The sequence below is a fragment of the Perissodus microlepis genome, chromosome 5, assembly GCF_051167445.1.
Source record: "Perissodus microlepis isolate ML-2025 ecotype Zambia chromosome 5, ASM5116744v1, whole genome shotgun sequence".
Classification (NCBI taxonomy): Eukaryota; Metazoa; Chordata; class Actinopteri; order Cichliformes; family Cichlidae; genus Perissodus; species Perissodus microlepis.
Window position 1 is genome coordinate 34,713,691 of NC_140465.1, and position 21,094 is coordinate 34,734,784.

Genomic DNA, 21,094 nt, shown 5'->3' on the forward strand with positions numbered 1-21,094 from the left:
TCCCTTTCCTATCCCTCAGTCATGTCTGTCCCGTCTGTAACAACTGAAAATAAAATAAAATAAATAATAACAACAAAGGTCGATCAAATGGACCAATACGGCATGGCCGTGATGATCCATTTGGCAAAGTAAATCCATTGGGTATCCTTGTTGGTCTTCAGACAACAATTCTGACGGCTAAAGAACCAAATGAGGCAAAAAAAAAAAAGAGATAAGGTGAGGAGTTTGGTCATTTGGGAGGGACAAAGCCAAAGAAGCCAGCCGAGGGGACGAGAAAGCCTTCAGGGTGAAACGTTTTGGACAGGGGCAGCGGGAGGAGGTAAGGAGGTGGGGAGGCCCCAGGGCAGACCCAGGACATGCGGGAGAGATTAGATCTCTGGGCTGTCTGGTTGTGTGTTTGTTTCACTTATTTTATACTGTGGTTAAAATGACCCGTGAACAGGTTTCATCAAATAACTCCAACAAATTATGTTTACTTGAAATTTCTGCAAACTAAGAGTCAAAGTTTAAGTAATAAAATGGACTGTAGATGGGATAAAAGCTGCAAATTGTATTATAGAAAAGTTTAGATTATAATTTTATGAAATGTGCAAATGAATAGTAACTTTGTAATAATAATAATAATAATGAAAGACGGCATTACATAACTTTAAGAAAAAATGAGATGTGCTATCATTTTTATTTTTCTATTATGATTGTGTCTCACAGTCAATTATTCTTGGGGTCCTGAGTAAACCCAGTCTGTGGTCCAGTATGTATGTAAAATATGTCAATAGGATGAGGGTTAAGTAACGATCAGTGTCCACAGTGTTTACATTGATTAATAGATCTAATCAGTATGTGATAAGACGTACTGTTTGGAGCAGATAGTGAGACAGAAAATCATTTAGCAAGTGTAGCACCAAACTCTGATCAATACAAGGAACACGGAAGAAAAAAACAATCTGGGTTGTGCAGATGTGCTAATTCTCAGATTTGCATGCTCTGAATAAACCGCCACAGTACTTCCTCTCTAATAACTTAGTTTATTATTTAATATTAAACTGAAAGCGAGAGCAATTTAGGGGCAGCACTGTATGTATCTCTATTATTTTTCACTGACTGCGATCACACCACATATTGAGGATAATATAAGGATTATATGAAACATCATGCTTTTCAGGGGTATTCATCAACCATTAGCATTTTTTACAGCTCTGTCTGGGTCAGAGTTCATCACAAATAAACAAAATCTGTCCATGAATAAATGAGAACATAATAAAAACCTGTACCATACATGAGCAGACAGAAAAGCAGATGAAATAAAAGAATGAGAATAAGTGAGACCGAAACAATCCCACAATAAAAAACATTTTCCTTTTAAAACATAAACATAAATGATGCAATTAGAGGACTCATCTATGTTGTGCAGCTCTGTGCACCAGGCTCTCCGTCCACCCCCGTTCACATGAGAATGATCTCCGATTGAAGCAGAAGTGTAACCTCTCTGCTTTCCCCCAAAGGACCAATTGGCTTACATTAAGTGAGTGACCCGGTCCCGACAAAAAAATTAAGATGCATGCTGTGGCAGTAACAGTAGACCGGGGTCAGGCCGGGCTGAAAATAGGACTGCTTTATGTCAAAATAAATAACTTGTCGGTGGTAAGATGTTGGGAGCAGCTCTTTATCTTTGCAGAAACACAGTCTTCAAAACAGAATCATTCAATCTTTGATCGCCTAACGCTGAGCTGCCATTCTAAAGCCGTTTTGGAGGCTTCATTCTCTCGCAGAAATCTGTTTGTCTCGTGGCTCGTATCAAAGAATTTTATCTGCGTTCTGCAGAACAGTTTGTCACTGTGCAAATAAACTCTGTATCTGACAACGCACATTGTCCCGCCACATGTAGAGCTTGTGTTTCATCATCCTGGGACAAAGCCATCAGCCTGGAACTAATCTTTGTATGTGTTTCCATGTGGACAGATGAGAGGCGTTGAGGAGGTACATCCTGCGACTGAGAGAGCGTTTCAGCTTTAAGTACGTAGACTGCGTGGGTTTCCTTGGCCTCCTGATGTCCCACGATGCCCCCGAGCATGGTTGTGTTTAGTGGACAAAGTGAAATGTCTCTGGCTGCCAGCTCCGTTTGAATGACCATACAAGGCATCGGGATTTTCTTCAGAACTAAGAGATCAGTCAGGAAAGAAGATTACAGGAGCCTCTTTTAGATCTCTCTTTCTTCTTCTATCACCTTCTTTCTCAGTGACTTTTCTCTGTCTGTCAGCAGTTAAGTTTCTTTTCAAACTTTGTCTTTCTCAGCATTTGTATTCCTTATCTGACTCTTTTTCACTCCCTTAATCTTCACATTTCTTTTTCTTTTCTGGCTACTTCTCATTCTTTCCTTCCTTCCTCCTTTCATTTCGTCTCAGCCCACTAACAGAGAGAGGGTACTCTAACAGACCTCCCTCAGGTCTCCTGTCCATCCACTCCTCCCTCTCCTCCTCCGTCCTTTCTCTCTCTCCCCCCTCCTCTCTCCCCTCTTCTCTCTCTCATTCCTCCTTTTCTCAGCCAGCGCAGATAAGAAGGGGGCAGAGGCAATTCCCTTCAGCCACTTCTAAAACTGGAGCCACCAGAGAAGAGTGGGAGTACAAAGATATTTAGCTCTTCAGCTTCACAGACTGTTTGGACACAACTGCTCATCATCTTCACATTACTTCTGCTTTTAAATTTGTAGCTTTGGGTTCTTCCATATTTCTTGCAGAGTGGATCTGGATCTGCACCTGATACCTTAAGGAAAAAACATGCAACAGCTGATCAGTTGAGCTAATATATGAGCCCTAAGAAGTCTTTATTACCTGGAAGAACCCGGCCTCAGAAAACACGATTAAGACCAAACAACGAAGACAGAGGAGGGAGGAATCCTTGGGCATCGTCACCACAAATGAAGGAGACCATTCAGTGTGAGACCAGAGATGCTTTCGGCTTTCTTTTCCAAAAACTGTGATTGAAACAGAAGAGATCAAACTAACGACAGACTGTGCTGACACTCTTGTTCATATCCTGCACACAGACGTTTTCCTAAACTTAATCGGGGTCAGAGTGTGAATGAGCTTCCTTTGACCCTCTTCTACGCTGAGAAATAAACACTTTCATATAATTAAAGAGAGTGTCATGAAAGGCTTAAGTCTCAGCCGGGGGTTGCCGGTCCTTCTGCTCCTTTGGACTTTGTCAGCTGTCATTGATGCAGGCAGCGCAGAACGAGGAGTATCTGGAAGAAGGAGAGGAGGAAGTGGTGGCAGCGCCGGCGAGAAAAGGAGGAAGTTGCACCGCATCCAGCACGGCCAGTGCAGCTACACCTTCATCCTGCCAGAGCTGGACGGATGCCCCGGTGGAGGGTCGCCATCACAGACGCAACACTATGGTGGCTTTCAGGGCGGGCCGGGTGTCGTTCAGAGAGACTCGCCGCCTGCTGACAGCGAATGGTCGGCTCAGAAACTGCAACACCTGGAGAGCACGATGGAGAACAACACACAGTGGCTGCAGAAGGTAAGACACAAACTGGCTTCTTATCTTTCCATTAAAGGTCACGTCAACATAAAGTTACCGGTTTATAACAGATGTTGAGAAAGGGAACAGTGAAAAGAAAACTGTGTTTACGGTCCTGATTAACTGGGGATTCAAGTATTCACCAGAAAACATCTGTAAAACTATACAGGAACTTTCTTTTCTTGTGTTTTCCCACAAATACCTCAATATAATACCAATGGGTACATTCATAACAGTGGAATCAAAATAACACGGTGATTAGAGACTGCAAGTATCAAGAGAATGTGTGTGTGTATTTGTGTTACCACATATGATGACGGGTGTGTTATCATGGAGCACTGAACTCTTTGATAGGAAGAAAAAGCATGAAAACCATCCAGTGAGTGGTAATGTCAGAGCAACTCGGGATTCCTCCGACACACACCGCTCGTGCTCCAGCACCTGTGTGATTTTCAGCAGAAACAGTTTAGGTTTTGGTGTGTGGTGATCTGTGGGCCAGAGATCAAAGTTCCAGGTAATCACTCTGGACATGTGGTGTCTGCTTTCAATCAGGAGAAAAACAATGAGTGTGTTCCCTTCTGTTGTCCTTACAAACTACAGTATGATTCTGTCTAATCTAATCTACTTTCAGCTGAGCTTTGGTTGCGCAGTCAGTGCTGTAATTGAGCACTTGTAATGCCATTGTTCCTCCATTATCTCACGTTTGTGCTGCAGGATTGATGCAGAAATCCTTGCTGTATGATGAAATTAAGCATTCATCCATTACATTTCTTATCATGTTACCACTTTCCCAGTTTTTCTTTCATCACAGATCATAGCTTTGGTCTTTTTCAAAGTACGGGCTGCTGACTGAATCATCATTCTGAATCATAGGACGCAAAAAGTAGGAAATGCCTTAACTATACATCAATACATCATAAAATTACAAAGTCAACAATACAAATCAAGAGATAGAAAAAAGTGAAATCTTTAAATCCCATGGTAAAATGAGGGTAACACAGGAGGATCTACAGGAGGGAATGCTGATGTGCACATCAGAGGTAATGGAGAGGCTTCAAAATCAGAAGCAGAATCTTAAAATGAAGCAATATTTTGCAGGCTTCCAATCAAACTGCTGGAGCACAGCAGTTATATGTTCAAGAAATGACATAAACAGTTTCGAACGATTTGAAGTCTATGGAGACTTTTGTGCAGTAAAGCAGAGAGGACAGAATTACAATAATCAATCTAAGATGTAACCAGCACATGTACAAGAATAGCAGTACTGTTAGCTGTGAGGGACGGACACAACCGACTGATATTACATAAGCAGAAATATCCAGGCTGTGATTATTGATATGTGTTTCAAAATTTAAGGTGGTATCGAAAACTCGACTGACATCTTAACCTGGGATGAAGGAGAGATCAGAGAACTGATGATACAAAGAGAATTAACCAACCAATCGTTTACAAAAAGACTTTTAGTTACAACCAGAAGAGTTGCTGTCTTCTCACTCTTTAATTTAATATGCTTCTTACTTTGGTGTTGGTTCCTAATCTGAAGCCAACAACATTCAGATCAGTGTTTGTGCCAAAACTGCAGATTGCGTGTTGTAGCCGTGTACTCGCTGCAGTGTACTTTTTTATCGTGGTGTTGTTGTTCCTTCAGCCTGCTGCAGAGTACAGTGAACTTATAACGCACACTGAAGTGAACCTGAGTGTTTAAAAACCGTGAAACGTGTTTACTGCTGACACTTATTTTTAGCTTTGTTTTTTCCCCATACTTCCCCCAATTTGTAAACTCTGCTGTTCCTCTCTTTCCTGTTCTGCCCCTCTTTTCAACCAATCAGCTTTTATCCGACACACCCAGGTCGAGCTGCATGGTGTTGGGTTTTTGGGCGACTGTATTTAAGCATTTTAGAATCAGTTGCATCCCCGTTTGTGTAGGTTTTATGCTCTATACTGAAACTATGTTAAATGCATCATCTCTGTCAGATAAAATGTAATAAAGAAATCAAAAGTAAAAGTGAAACAACACAAAGCTCTCAAACTGGAAATGAACTGCAAACTCTTGGTTGCACAACACTGATGAACTGATACGGAGAAGGGATGACTGAAGAAGTTTCCTTTGGTTCCCTTATTCAAATATACCAATCAAATTAATTTGTGTACTTACAGTTTGTATTTAAATCTGAGTTGTAAATTTTTTCATCAATCTTCTACCCAAATATTAACTGGATCCCTTTAAAGACAGACCACACAGCATCTTCCTGGGTTTACCTCTCTCCTCCATCGCCTCCCCACAGTTAAACCTTCAGTCAGTCGCCTGCTGATGTGCAGATTGAAGTGATTTGGCTGCAGCAGGAGATGTTGATCCATTAAATAAGATTAGCTAAAGAAAACATTTCTAAAGGAATCTGCGTGCAGGGAGTTCCCATTCATCATCATTAGAATCATTTAAAGCTTTCGTAGAATGACAGCAGCTGCATGAATAACGCTGCTGTCTTGGCAGATTTATTTAACTTTCTGAAGACGTTGGCTGCATCCGTCACGGCCACCACAAAGTTGACATGTGCTGCTAATTCTGTGGAGAAAAGAAAAATCTGCGACTTCCTTAATGTATCACAATTCACATAATTTTCAAACAGGCTGGTATCCTAATAAATTTAGGAAGTGACTAAAGAGCCTTAAACTTTGGCCTGCTTAAAAAAAGTTGTTTCAGCTGGCTGTTAGCTAGCGTGCTGATGTGCCAGACATAAAACCAAAGTGAGGTGGTGCAAATGGTCTCGAGGAAAGAGCCGCAGACAAATGGAGGAGAAATTGAGGTAAGTAGCTTAGTGAAAAGAGGATTTTTGTTTGGAAAACTCAAACAAAGGTAGACTGTCTGGTTCCCAGTAGCAGATCTTTGAGTTCCAGTCTTTTACCAGAATCACCATCCTGCTGAACTCCTTCCAGAGCAATCCTTAATATTCTGCACTTTAACATATGTCATAATTTCACCTTTATTACTATTTATTGATGTGAGAAAGTTAAGCAAAAATGTTATTTAGCACCAAATTACTGACGTCACTTGTTGATTTATAACTAGACTGTGTCAGATTTCAGTCTTTGATACGTAGCAATGATCAGATGCCTTACCATCACCTTGGCTAAGAATTTAACTTTGGTGGAGTAAGTACTCGTGGCTTTGACAATGGTTGCTCCGTGTACACTGACAACATTGGTTATTTCCTTATTTGACAGAAACCGGTGCATTATCATGTTATTTCTAATCATTTCATAGTAATTTTATCTATTTTAATTTGTGCTTCAAACATTTTTGGGGATGCAAAGAAACTCATTTCAGAGGAAAACCTCTAAATATTACTGGAAAAGGTCTATCAAGCCCACGCACATGTTAGCAGGTTTTTCCTGTTCAAACAGAGCACATGGCTGAACTCTCAATGACTTTATCTCCACTAAATCTGCTTAAATCATGTCAGTGACTCCACTGATCTTTCCTCAGTAGATCATTTCCCAATATCAGAGCCCTGACTGCCAAAACTAGCCGAGCCTCTGAAACAGACTAAAGTCCCGTGCATGTGCTATTAAGACTTAACGGGAGGCGCTGCTTTGTAGCTGCCAGCTGATCGCTGCGTACACTTTAGCAGTGGTATTACAAACTATTTAATGTTTTCAGAACGTTTGCTGCACCTGTTTTTAGTGAACAAACGTAAAATGTACTAGTGCCAGTGTATTTTACAGTTGCGTGGTTGGGTTTTTTTTATTGGCGCTTTATTATTAATATTAGTGTTATTCTTTTGAAAACGGTTAAATCCATTTTTCATAGCCAGCTGAACAAAAAGAAATAATTGGAAGAAAATGAGTAAAAGTGCCTGTGCTGAAGAAAATGCCTCTTTTTAGAAGCAGGGATGTGGAAAGATCATTTTTCTGTCAGTTTTTTCATAAATTGTTTGTTTTTTTGTTTTTTTTGGGGGGGGGGTCCCCATGTGTTGTGCACTCTTTTCGTGTCTTTAATGGTGGTCACGTGATCAAAATTTGCACCTTTGCAACCTGCTGGAATACCAAAGGGTCTTTGAATCAGATTTCCTTATTGTAACAGTTTAAAGCAGATCTGCTGCGATTACAGTGGATACATTAAATTGTGGCTTTAGATACATTCCGGTGTAAATGGAGCGACTAAGAGTTTTATTGTTTCTGCTGCCCACCATAGTTGAGTGTTTCTTTTTTGTTTTCGTGGTAGCTGTTGGAGGGATGGAATTGCTTTCTGCAAGGCTGTTAATCTGAGTGTAAATTCAGTGTTTCGCTGGATTAACCCACTGAGAGTTTTCCAACGTCTTCAACAAGCCTTGTGTGTGAGCCTGTGTGTGTTTGCCACCCACAATGTTAAAGCCGGGAGGAGACTCGGGTCAAGTCCACAGCTGGGGTCTGCAGCACCCCGACAGGAGATCAACAGTGACCTTTAACCTTAGGGGTGGAGTTAGGGTCAGCTGTCGGGATCTAATCGGTGTCTCACTTAAGAACATTGGTGCAAGCTGTCACCTTCACCTCATCTGAGCTTTAATTCAGTTCAGTTAAAAGATAACGTCTCCACTTTCTTTCTTCTTTGCTGACTTTGTCTCCGTTTCTTGTCCTCCCTTCAGAAAGATAAACCATCAAAGCATCAACGAGTCAAAGGTTCAGAGTTAAAGTAAATTTCCTAATCATAAATTAATCCTTTGAACAAACAGATTTTTATGTTGTGCATTGAAACCAAGACTTTGAAGTTGGTGTTAATTAGAGACCAATACCCATTCAAAAGTATTTAAAGTCTCCTGCAGAGGAAAACACTAAATCAGGTTTCAAGAGAACAGATAATTAAGTGCACAGCAATAACGTTTTTATCTACAGAAAGTACAGGCAAAAAACCAAAAACAAAACACTGTCATGAGTAGAAAAGGAGGCACATTAGCTAAAACACAGCCTAAAGTGTCTTAGCCCTGCACAGGAGCAGCGTCCGTCCTCCTCGGCGTTGATGCTCCGGGCCACCTGGACCTTATTGCTGACTTCCAAACTATATAATTTTATATTTGAATGATGGTGGTGATGGCTGCTCACTGAGTCCAGTGATGGTCACTCTGCTTTGGACTAACAGCTGAATATAAATGATGGCCATTGCTGCTGTGAAGTGCATCCATCCAAATGCTGATATTTTTCTTTTAATTTGTCACCTTCCAGTAATAACATCAGTGTTAAGTTGCATACAGCCGAGGTTTCTACTGAACCACAGCTGTGTTGCTTCTAAATCACAGAGCTCGGTCGAAGCACAGACAAGTATCTAATTCCCCCAACCCTCTTAACTGACGCACAGTGGACTCACTCTATTTGTTCAACTCCTTCTCAGTATTTGTGTTTCTCTTGTATTCAAAACTCCTCTCTCGGGGCTCAGGAAGTCACAAATCAAAACCTTAAAGCTGTGGTCTGTAACGTTGGTTAGATCCAGACTGCAGAAGAGGCAGCTGCTCATGCAGATAAAATGCCATCAGTGAACAGCTGTGAGCCAACAAACCTGACTTCACCATGCCACAGCAGTGGGTCATTGAATCAGTTAGGTAGTCTACTGTTCTGTTATAATAGCCACACCACAAACAGAAACTGATTTAATTACAATTTCTCGACCAAACGGCAACTAACTGGTAAACGTAGTTGTGACCATTATCATTAGCATTGTCACCGGCTAGCTTTAACGGTATAAATGAAGAATAGAGATAAATAGTCTTGCTGTTTTGGTCCTCTATATCTTTTAGATGTCTCATCCTGTAGCCAGACTGACTCCAACTCTGTAGTCTTGGACTGCTGTGGGACGATCGTGGCTCAAGAGTTGGGAGTTCGCCTTGTAATCGGAAGGTTGCCAGTTTGAGCCCCAGCTTGGACAGTCTCGGTCGTTGTGTCCTTGGGCGAGACACTTCACCCGTTGCCTACTGGTGGTGGTCAGAGGACCCGGTGGCGCCAGTGTCCGGCAGCCTCCCCTCTGTCAGTGCGCCCCAGGGTGGCTGTGGCTACAATGTAGCTGCCATCACCAGTGTGTGAATGGGTGGATGACTGGTTGTGTTAAGCGCTTTGGGGTCCGTAGGGACTAGTAAACTCAGGGCACTCACTAGTGATTGTGTTGGAAATGCTGCACAGAGCTCTGGCTCCTTCGCTCTGGACCTGGCTCTGTTTTTTGTTTCCCTCCTGGCAGAAATTATGGATCAATCCTGAAGAAATATTAATGTAGGACCTTCAACTTAAGCTATCAACAGCACTAATTATAATCAGTTTGAATGAGCAAACTGACCCAGACAGAGCAGACTCTGACACAACAGCTCTGGTTTGAAGTTTACTAACGTGGTCTTGAAAAGCAAATTCAGGTTGCTTCTGCAGGTTGCTTATGAAAAGTTAACTTTTATATTTTATTACTGTTTTATATTTCTGTGAAACAATAAACAACAATAAAATATTTTTTGAATCAGGTATTGTACCTAAAAATTCTTCTTATGGCTTTTATTTATTTTTTAATCTTTTCTATATGAATAAAATAATGCACACTTTTCTTTACCGGCAACAGTAAACTGCAAATGTGTTTATCTCAAGTGTTACCACTCACTCAGACACTGTTTGGCCTCTGCAGCCGTTTGGTGGTTTTCTCAAAATCTGGTCTGTAAACAGAAGTAAGTGAGGTAGTTAACAGGGGGCTTGTTTAGTTTTCTGCCAAATGACTGACTTCAAATGAAGCCGTGCCTGAGAGACGAAGAGAACGAAACAGGAAAGCCACTGTGGTTAGATCACAGCACGGTTATCAACTGCTGCCACTACCATGCCATGCTTTGATGTGGTCAAAGGTTCTGCTGATGATAACCCTCTGCAGAGAGACTAAGACAGAGCAGCAGCAGCTATGAAAAATGTGGTGGGATAAGACGGAGAAAGTTTGATTTTATAGCAAAGGATAAATATTTTATTAGTCATGCTTCACTATATGAGCCCGAGGATTGTCCTGGAGCATTAAATTATGTTTATTAAGTCAGCATGACATCAAATGTCAGTTCAAAATACTCTGCATTTATGGAAAATATGAATTTTTTATTGAGAAATTGGCTCAAATTAAAATACTTCATATGGCCTCCATTATGAGCTGTTTTACAAGCCAGTTTATGATACATGTCTGGAGCACGTAGCTAGTGAATGTTTTCATTATAATTTAAATAAATTATTAGAAACATTTTATCAACAGCAACACGCATCTTTGCAGAGTGCTGAAATACTTCAAAGTTGGGAAAACAAACTCTTTATATGCATATAAGTATGTAAATGTGCAAATAAAGACAAAAACAAAAAGTTGTGTCAATTAGTTTCCAGATATTTTATCCCGTCATGAACACCTTTAAAAGAATATCTGCATAGTTGTTTATGTTTGTTGGTAAATATTTAGACTTTATTCATAAAAATAAAATAACATCACAGCTTTTGAATTACTTTAACAATAAGTCAAGATTTGACTCACAAGTAAAAATCCAAAGAGAAGATCCAACCTGGAACTGTGAGCTGATACATGATCAGATCATTGATCATGTTTTGTGCTTAGAAACAAGGCGTCTCTTATCAGTAGCACATGGCACCCTGAGCTATGGTATCAGTGAGATGGGTTTCCAGCCCAAATCCTACATTCTCAGTGTGAAGTGGTGTGCAGTGTGGGCACTGTTACTCAAAAACAGTAACATATTACACATTCCGCATTACTTTTCCTAAAAGTACTGCAGTGCGTTACCTAATTACTATCCAAAGAAAGTAGTTTGTTACACTACTCTGTAACTTACTTTACTTTTTATGGCATTACTCAATAAAATGGCCTGAAACGCACTGTCAGATAATTACACTATTAAGAACCTAATACAAGTAATAACATTATTGTTATTGTGATGTCATTACTCAAGCCAGTATAGCTACATTACTACTGAAACATGTACAGTAATGTGTTACTTTGGGAGACATTATACCTGACAGTGCTGCTGTGGAGGGCCAGATTAAACCCAACCAGTCTGATAAACCTGACAGACCCACCTGTCCCCTTTCTTCTGTCCCAATATGGACTTTTTGGCCCCGAGCACAGTGACGCTATCTATCAGTGACCAAAGGAGACCCGGTGTGTGACTAGACCCACACAGGCAGAATCTGATGGTTATCTGACGCCACGGGAAGAAACGCACCACACTCAGTGACTCTTTGTCGTGCTTCATTGAACAACATGTGACAAGTCTGTACAGTTTAAAGTGTTTTCTGAACTCAAAACATGTCCTGGACGCACAGCCAGCAGGGTAATAACAAGCTACACTGAGGAGCTTTCACAAGTACTTTTTGATCTTCGCTCAGAGAAACACCTGGTCTTTGAGCTACTGCCCTGTGCTCCATCATCCTTCACAGCCACACATCAAACAGCTCTGAGCAGACCCCACTGACAGCAATAATAACAGCCTAATGACCCCCATTATCTCCCAGTCAGCCTCCTTCAGTCTAAACACAACTGCTGACAATTCGGCTCTTATTGAGCTGCTACTTGTTCCTAAATACATCGTTAACATTGCAGCGATGTTGAAAGACTCTTATCTGATCTTTAAGAGGATGAAATAACAAATATCTCAGAGGAAGTAAACATTGCTGATAATCGATCGATGATTCTGTGCTTTAACGTCATAGTTTCAGTTTGTGGTTTTAATCTGAGTAATAGATGAGACATCAAAGACTTTGTGGGGAGAATAAGTTAGAATATTCAGCAGCAATTGAGTTTTTTATGACTATTATTTTATGACCAATATAGCGTATTTGTATGAGGGCTGCAAGAGTATCAGATTTTCACTTCATTGTATTGTAGCTGATAGAACTAAGAACATGAATACTTTAAAGATTTCTATACAAAATGTGAATCATATTAACAATTTGACCGTTGCTTGTTTTGTCCATCAGTCCATTTTCTTCGTGTTGTCCAATTCAGGGTTACGCTCAGCTGGAGCCTGTCACAGTTGCGATAGGACAAGGATGCTAACTGATCACAGCAAGACAGACAACCACACACCTACCGCCAGCTTAGAATCAGTAATTAACCTTACATGTATGACTCTGAGCGCACACATGGGGAGAACATGCTGACCAGCGGACTCAAACCCACGACCCTCTTGCTGTGAGGTGATGACGCTGACCACTGCACTACCACAAAGTCTTGTGGTTTGTCTTTTCTGGCAAATGAATAATTCTTGAAATGCGAGTGTAAGGGAGTGGAGGGAAACCCTTTAACTAAAACTGTTCAGATGTTTACAGAAACAATAATGTCTCGATTATTTATGATATTATCATGTGTGCTATGAAAACAAGAGCGCTCAGAGAGAATAACTTCCCCTGAAGGGTGAAGGCTATACTCAAACTGTTTTATGCTGTTGTCAGCAGAAAAGATGTCAATATTAAAATCCCCGATAATGTGCGTTATTTTCCTAGACCATTACTGCTGATGTCAGCATTGTTACATAGATATCTAGTGTGGTATATTCATATTTTTGTGTCATTGTCATTGTGATTTTAAGACATGGACACGTGTTGTCAGGCTCAGGAGAGACTCGGAGGCAGACCGTCTCTAAAGTTTCACAATTTATTTACACACAGACACCAGGTGCAGATATATACAGGTGAGGGGGTACGGGAAGAGGATCTCCGGGGAACACAGGCACGGGAAGGGGACACACGGGGCTATGTACACAATCCTTCGCTGATGCTCAGGATAGCTCGGACTCCGGCTTTAGCTCACCAAACAGCGGTCCTCAGGCTGACGAGAAATCTGGCACAGGGAGGAAGAACAGGTAAGTTGCGGCACGAAAGAAACTCGTGGAAAAGCTCAGACTTGCAATGACACTGACGAGTGTTACACAATAATCCAGCGAAGAAGCGTTCTCGGCAGCCGCCTTAAGAAGTGAGCGTGGTGATGAGACGATTGCTTGCAGGTGTCTGAGCCAGGGGCTGGAGTCGTCATGACTACGCCCCGGTAGAGCGAGAGATGCAACACAACAGAAACACTTGTAGCCATACAGAGTCAGCCAAGAAGGCACAGGGTCATGACACGTGTTGTGTTTTTGGGGAAACTTTATGGTGTCATTGTGACATCATAGAGTGATGTATTGAAAAAGTAAAACGCGTGTTGTACAGCTCTATCCATGCTCTTCCATATGATATATTAATCTATATGGTTTCTTGAAATGTATTATTTAAGGTCAACTTTCTCCTTGGGTGCTAACAGTGAAGGTCAAATGTTTAGCCAACCTAGGTACTGGTGTCTCCCGTGGCCTAGTACTTGGAGATAAAGTATCTGAATTTCAGGAGCGGGATCACGCCTCCAAACACGCTCCTTTTGGTTTTTATTTATACGTTCCCCCAGTTCTACAAGCTGTTTGTTCAGGTTTATGTGCTCCACCCTCCCTCCCCTTTTCGATTCTTTAACTTCTTCACTTCACTTATTTAGTACATGTGGATCTACCAGGCCTGGGAACCACCGCCAGTCCCCCTCCAGGCTTTCCCCAAACCGCAGCTCAATTCATGTCCAAGCCCTTTATCGACTAAAATTCTCTGTTGTTGGTGTCGACCATCACACAAAAATTAAAAATGACATTTTGTCAGACAAACAAACTGACTAAATGACATACACCTTTCCTTCAGGAGGAAAAATAAATCTCTAAGGATGACTTCTGGGACCTTGAGTTTGCAGAATACGATGTTATTTTGTCAGATCACTTCTGTGTCTCATGATTATGCACAGGGTTTCCTCTGGTCTTGTTGTTTCAGTGGCGTTTTGGTCTCTCAGGGATAATAACCGTTTTAGAGAGCAGCACTAACATCAGGAGGATGGAACGGTGAGTGTGTCCTGAGCCCAATTAGTGACTATTTGAAATCTTGCCGTGGTGTTCTGCCGTCTGTCTTCACATCTGTGCGAAGGCCTCAGATTAACAACTTTGGGTTCTTGTTTCCGACTTTACTCCCCCGTTGAGAATAATTGAGAAATGATTTTTGCAGAATTGGCTGCAGTGATGGGAATCTTTGGGAATGCTTTTACCACAATGATGTATTTTATTATGCTTTATGGAGATCTGCAGCAGGGAGGCGGGATTGTGTTTGGGTCTTTCAAAACCAGTTAATAAAAAGATCTGACTGCTGTGCGCCGGCTGAAGCGCTCGTGGTTCATGATCTGATAATGTAAAGGCCAGAGTCTCAGAGCAAAGGGCCTCTGTTATACACTTCTGTGTTTGTGACATCGACACCAGGATCTCGACAGTTTAATAACAGCAATTACAAAACCTAAGAACAAAATATATTGTTACATTTTCTTTCTAAAGTTTCATCTTATCGAGTTTATGGGATGTAAATCAAATTAAAAGAGACAGAGTTGCACAATGTAGTAAAACAAGGTCCAGAATAGCTATTAAAGTAGAAATTAGAAACATAAAAAGTGGTAACAGTGCAGGAAATGCACTCACAGGGGATGAGGCTGTGGTCATGAGTGGGAGAGTGTGTGTTTCTACTTGTGGGTGTGTGGATTGTTTATTGGCATGAGAGTCTGACATCAAGAGAAGCATCATTCATAGTGACTGCTACACTGAGCTTAAAAACTATGACATAGTGATACATGGTCCCTCCTGAATTTTGCAACATACTGCTTGTTCTTACTACTTGTCAAATATAGTGACATGAATCACAAAGGCAGGTAAACAAGGGTATGGGTTTTCACTGGAACACAAAATTGGCAGTTTGGAGTTCGTCAGTTTGTCAAAATTTAATCATTTTTGTTGCATCGCCTGGTACTTTGCACAGTATATGTTACATGCCTAAGGTTAAATGAAAGAGGAAAAGTTAAACAGAAGGCAGGGGGCTGTGCTGTTCAACACGAACAACTTCAGAACTAAATTCTGCAAATGTCCAAACTCTTCTGGAGCAACGAATGCCATTCTTTCCACCCTACACAGGATGGTCCACAATTTCAAACTTGATGTAATTTCAGACTTTCCACACCTGCACTGTTAACGTGAAAGCCGGTTATTTAATATCGATCATCTGATAACAATAACTTAAAGCAGCAAATTAGAAGGAAGAGAAAAAAAAGCACACAGGATGAAATGTGGACTAAAATACTTTTGTGAAAACAGAACAGTCATTGGCCAGTTTACTGCAGAGCACAGGTAAGGTGCAGACGTTCTTTCCTGTCAGACAGTTTAAAAACAATATGCTGAAATTATGTTGTTTCCGTGCACTGACGCATATCCACGTTGCCCACTGCAGCTTTAAATAAGAGGATGACTCAGTCTGTTAAAACCCCAGTGATGTGTTTCCTATAGAAACTATTCTGCAGCTGAATGCCATCAGCAGTTACTTAGTACGGCAGCAGGAGAGGGAAAAATAAACCTTGAGCATGTTATTAATAACATAATATTGTTTGGTACTTCTTGAAAATGTCTGCAAGTCTGACACCTGTGAATATACCGTCTGAGCCTCTGTCAGATATTGTTTGATTTCATTACACAAATCTACCTGGAGAGAATTTCTGAATATTTTGGTGCTGATATTATGTTGGAAATTGTGCAATCCTTTTAAATGTTGCTCAGCATTCTGTAGTTAGCCTCCAGGGACTTTCTCTTGAACGCTCTTTGGTACAGCTTGCTGTTGTTGTCTGATACCTTTACTGTGTATTACAATTTGTGCATCTATGAGTATATGAGAAGCATAAATTCAAACTTCACATGTTGAATCGCAGGTGACCCACAGTGCAGTTGTCTGGGTTAGTGTCTGTAATTCCTGCATAGGCCTCACTAGAATGAATTTGGTTGCAAAGCAGCGCTTCACCTAAATCCCCCATATGACTGATTTGGTCACAGTCACTGCTAATTTGCATGCGAGACATCAACCTGTCTGTCTGAAGTCACTAGCAAACTACTTGCCAAAGCTGTAGTGACACTGTGGAATGAGTGATGCAAACAGAAAACAAAGCCTTTTCATACCTATTCCTGGTAAATTTCACTGTTAAACGATCTGCATTGATTCTCTGTAGGGAAATACACAAACAAATGGAACCATGCTTATGTGAATCATGCACTGGCTTCCATCCACTGTTGGAGTTACTGTCTGCAATATGACATTAAATTTAACTAGTAGAGTGCAACAATGGTTGCTCCAGCTATTGTGGCTCAGAAGCAGGTCCTTGTGTTGTGTTTTACCAATTTTTGTATTGACATGATTATAAAATCTAAAGTAAGTCATTACATGCAACATGTGGCTGCTACTGCACATATCTGTTGTCATGTTTTCAATGGCAGCAGGTCAAAATAATCGCAGCTGCTTTGTGACCACATGTGGCCCATTTTCAGACCTGGTTACTGACGACTTTAACTGCCCCGTGAAGAAGGAAAGGATGAAACAGACTCACTCGGGGGTTTCTTTTTAGTGGGAGCCAATTCAGACATCTGTATCACTCCCACTGATTGTCGTACTGTTATCGACACAGTGAATCTCACTGGCTGCCGGAGACACACTTCAAACAAGCTGGCAGAGACGCAGAGGGAAGGGAAGAAAAAGAAAATCATTCATTCAAAGGATTCGAGTAACAGTGGCAAGTTTGTTTGTTCTCTTCAGAAGAAAAAACACGTTTTTTTAATCACAGAATGAAAACTCGCAGCTGATTAGTTCCTGAACATTGTACCATCTTTAAGAGTTTACAAAGTAATACTTCCCTTTCAAAACATTAGTAAACCTCATCCTGTTTCAACAAAGAAACCACAAAAGCAAGATGTCATCAAAATGCTGTTACATTATTTTTACAAGATTTTGCTTTTTTGAGCTTTTAAATAATTTGTGCACGGTTCAAAGACCATATTTTCATGGATAATCGTTACTTTGCTGTTTTGAGCGAAGCATGAATGCGTACCTCAGCAGGAAAACTGTGGGTTGCCACAGGACTGAGGAACTGAAATCATTTGTCACAGGAAACCAAAGATAAAAATAAATAAAATACATCCATCTGTCTTTGTCATGTCTACTTTGAGTTTTTGAGCAGGTGACATTTTGCCCCCCACCCCCCACCCACCTTCCTGCTTCACCCTTTCAGAAATAAAATCGGTTTTAGAGTTATCAGAGTGAGGATGCATTTGTCAGTGGATGTCATCACAAAGATGGCAAAGCAATCATGTTTGCGCCTCTGAAATACTGACCATGAAGGATGTATTTTAATCAAAATATAAGTACCACTCATCCAAATCAACACCCCACTTGCTCGTGCCCCAGCAGCACTGTGGTTCTGTGGTTCTCGAGACAGAACAGATGGACATGATTTCTTGAATTATTAGCAAAATATGCATTCAATATTTCCCTGACCTCTACATAATGCTGTTCTTATTCGTTCTTCATAACAGCAGCTCTTCTCGTCATGTGTTTCACGTACACATGCTGTCATGAGTAATGACAGTTCATATAGAAACCAGACTGAAAGGCAGAAAGCAGCTACTTCCTAATGAGACTGAGATGATGACATTAGTAGATGAGCTAAAGGAGGAAGTCCGTGCTGTTACAATGTCCAACACAGGCCTTTGCTCGCTGTGGAATTCGGGTTTGACTTAATGCCGTCTTGATTCAGCTCGTTGTCATGATAAAACACTACAGTTTAAAAGTGGGAAGAGACAAAGTGGATTAAAAGGAGGGTGAGTGCTTAAAAGAAACCAGAGACAGCGAGGAAACAAGGGAGGGGGAACTGAAGAGGAAGACATAGTTCAGCACTTTCAGACATGTCGCCTGTTAACTCATGAATCACAACAGTGAAACCAAGCAAGCACGCTGGGGGGGGGGTTGACTAAGATACAGTCAGCAGAGATAAATGTAAGGAAGGAGAGGGAGGTGAGAGGAACTGTGAGACAGAAACAGCGAGAGGGAGGAAAAATGCAAATACATTAATACAGAGTTGCAAAACCAATTTTAGGTCAATATTTTTCTGAGAATGTGGCATAAAAGATGTAGTTGTTCTATATTTAAAGATTAGATGCTTATGATTTCAGGGCCTTAGGTAATGTTTTATTGATAGTTCTCAAGAATACATTAAAGTCTAGAGAGAAAGAGTTCTCAGTCTTCAGTCAGGGTCAATAAATCAAGGTAACCGTTTATTATCAAGTGTCTGTGTCTGTGGATTTCACCCAGACGGTTTACAGCACGGTAACTACTCCACCATTTGCTCTAATTATGGCCACGTCTAACTCCAGAAAATATAGGTGGGGGTCCTAAAGTGGAGGATTCTCAGAATCCAGAGATGACTGGGAAACATCGCGGTTGCAGTTCATTCTATCTTTTATATACAGTCTATGGCTTCTCATGCATTGGACTCGTGATGAGTGTTTTTAAAATTAGAATAAAAGTGTTTTGAGGCACTCATGACTTCTTTATACTTTTCCCCCAAAGAATTCGACTTTCTTTCTACTCAAAACAGGAAACCTATAAGAATTAATTTCTTCTTTGAAACTGTCAGCGCAAAGAAGCGTTGGCTGCTGGAGACACACTTCTAACAAACCTGCAGAGATAACGACTGAAGAAGAGGAAGAGAGGAAAATCATTTATTTAAAGAATTACAGTAATAGTGGCAAAATGTTTTCTTTTCGGGAAAAAAAAACACCTTTTTTAAATCGATTCAATTCAATTTTATTTATATAGCACCAAATCACAACAGCAGTCGCCTCAAGGCGCTTTATATTGTACAGTAGATCGTACAATAACAGATACAGAGAAAAACCCAACAATCATATGACCCCCTATGAGCAAGCACTTTGACGACAGTGGAAAGGAAAAACTCCCTTTTAACAGGAAGAAACCTCCGGCAGAACCAGGCTTAGGGAGGGGCGGGGCAAAAGAAGGAAGACATGCTGTGGAAGAGAGGCAGAGATTAATAACAGATATGATTCAATGCAGAGAGCAAATTGCAAAATTTAAACTCAAAGCTTCAGTTTCTGGAAACTTTGCTGACACCAAACTCAAATGCAGCTCAGTATCTTTAAGAGATACTGGACTGGATGTTTTGCATATTCTTTAAAGGCCTGCTTTAGACTTGATTTTAGGGATAAAATTAGAGTTAGGTTGAGGTAAGTTTTAGGAACTTAGTTTTGAAGGTTAAAATTTGGGGGTAAGAGGCTAAGGAATGCAATTATGTCATTATTGTGTCTTTAGGAACTTTGTTACTAGCATCCATCCATCCATCTTCTTCCGCTTTATCTGGGGCCGGGTCGCGGGGGCAGCAGCCCAAGCAGAGAAGCCCAGACCTCCCTCTCCCGAGCCACCTCCTCCAGCTTATCCGGGGGAAGACCAAGGCGTTCCCAGGCCACCTGCGAGATATAATCTCTCCAGCGTGTCCTGGGTCTGCCCCGGGGCCTCCTCCCAGTGGGACATGCCCAGAACACCTCACCCAGGAGGCGCCCAGGAGGCATCCTTTTCAGATGCCCGAACCACCTCAAAGCTTCACTTTTACGCTCATCTCTCTCTTCACCACAACAGACCGGTACCAATCCGTCTGTCGATCTCCTGCTCCCTTCTCCCATCACTCGTGAACAAGACCCCGAGATACTTGAACTCCTCCACTTGGGGCAGGGTCTCGTCCCTGACCCGGAGTGGGAACTCCACCCTTTTCCGGCTGAGGACCATGGCCTCAGATTTGGAGGTGCTGATCCTCATTCCCACCGCTTCACACTTGGCTGCGAACAGTTCCAAGGCAAGTTGGAGGCCATCACCTGATGAAGCCAACAGGCCCACATCATCTGCGAAAAGCAAATGAGATTCTGAGACCACCGAATTGAAAGCCTTCCGCCACTTGGCTACGCCTAGAAATCCTGTCCATAAAAATTATGAACAGAATCGTGACAAAGGGCAGCCCTGGCGGAGCCCATCACCCACCGGGAACGAGTCAGACTTATTATCGGCTATGCAGACCAAGCTCTCGCAATGGTCGTATAAGGACTGGATGGCCCGTAGCAATGGGCCAGACACTCCGTACTCCTGGAGCACCCCGGTCAAATGCCTTCTCCGAGTCCACAAAACACATGTAGACTGGTTGAGCAAACTCCCATGCACCCTCAAGCATCCTCGAGAGGATAAAGAGCTGGTCCAGTGTTCCACGACCAGGATGAAAACCGCATTGTTCCTCCTGTATCCGAGGTTCGACTAACGGACGAACTCTCCTCTCCAGAGGAGAGGTTACTAGCCTCCAATTGCAAAAACACACCATTTGTTCCCATTTCTTTAGTTGAATCGATGAAAAATGCCAAAGACAACACAGTTTGACAGCCTAAAATTGTATTTTTTTAGTAGTAAGGTGATCCCAAAGAGCTATTAGCTGAAAACTAATCTCAAGATGGTATGCAGTGTGTGCTTAAAAAATTAATACAAGTGGAGGACAAATCAAGAAGAAGATGAACAGAAACTGAAGTCATGTCCTTATAAAATAGGGAAAAATTCAAGCAAAGGCTGACAGATTCATCTGGTTGTTCCCTTCCTTGAAAGGCCATTGTCAGTGAAGACTCAGGTACACAAG

At 41.5% G+C, this 21,094-nt stretch overlaps 1 protein-coding gene across 2 annotated transcripts in view; it reads left to right on the forward strand.

The window, feature by feature from the left end:
* The first annotated feature begins 2,451 nt into the window (after positions 1–2,451).
* The window catches only part of angpt4 (angiopoietin 4), a 70,160-nt gene continuing 51,517 nt past the window's right edge, over positions 2,452–21,094 (forward strand). For both annotated transcript variants that reach the window (XM_084929583.1, XM_084929584.1), the window contains exon 1: positions 2,452–3,519. In XM_084929583.1, coding sequence (XP_084785709.1) covers positions 3,145–3,519 — 375 coding nt within the window. In that variant the 5' untranslated portion in view covers positions 2,452–3,144. The remainder of the gene's footprint in view (positions 3,520–21,094) is intronic.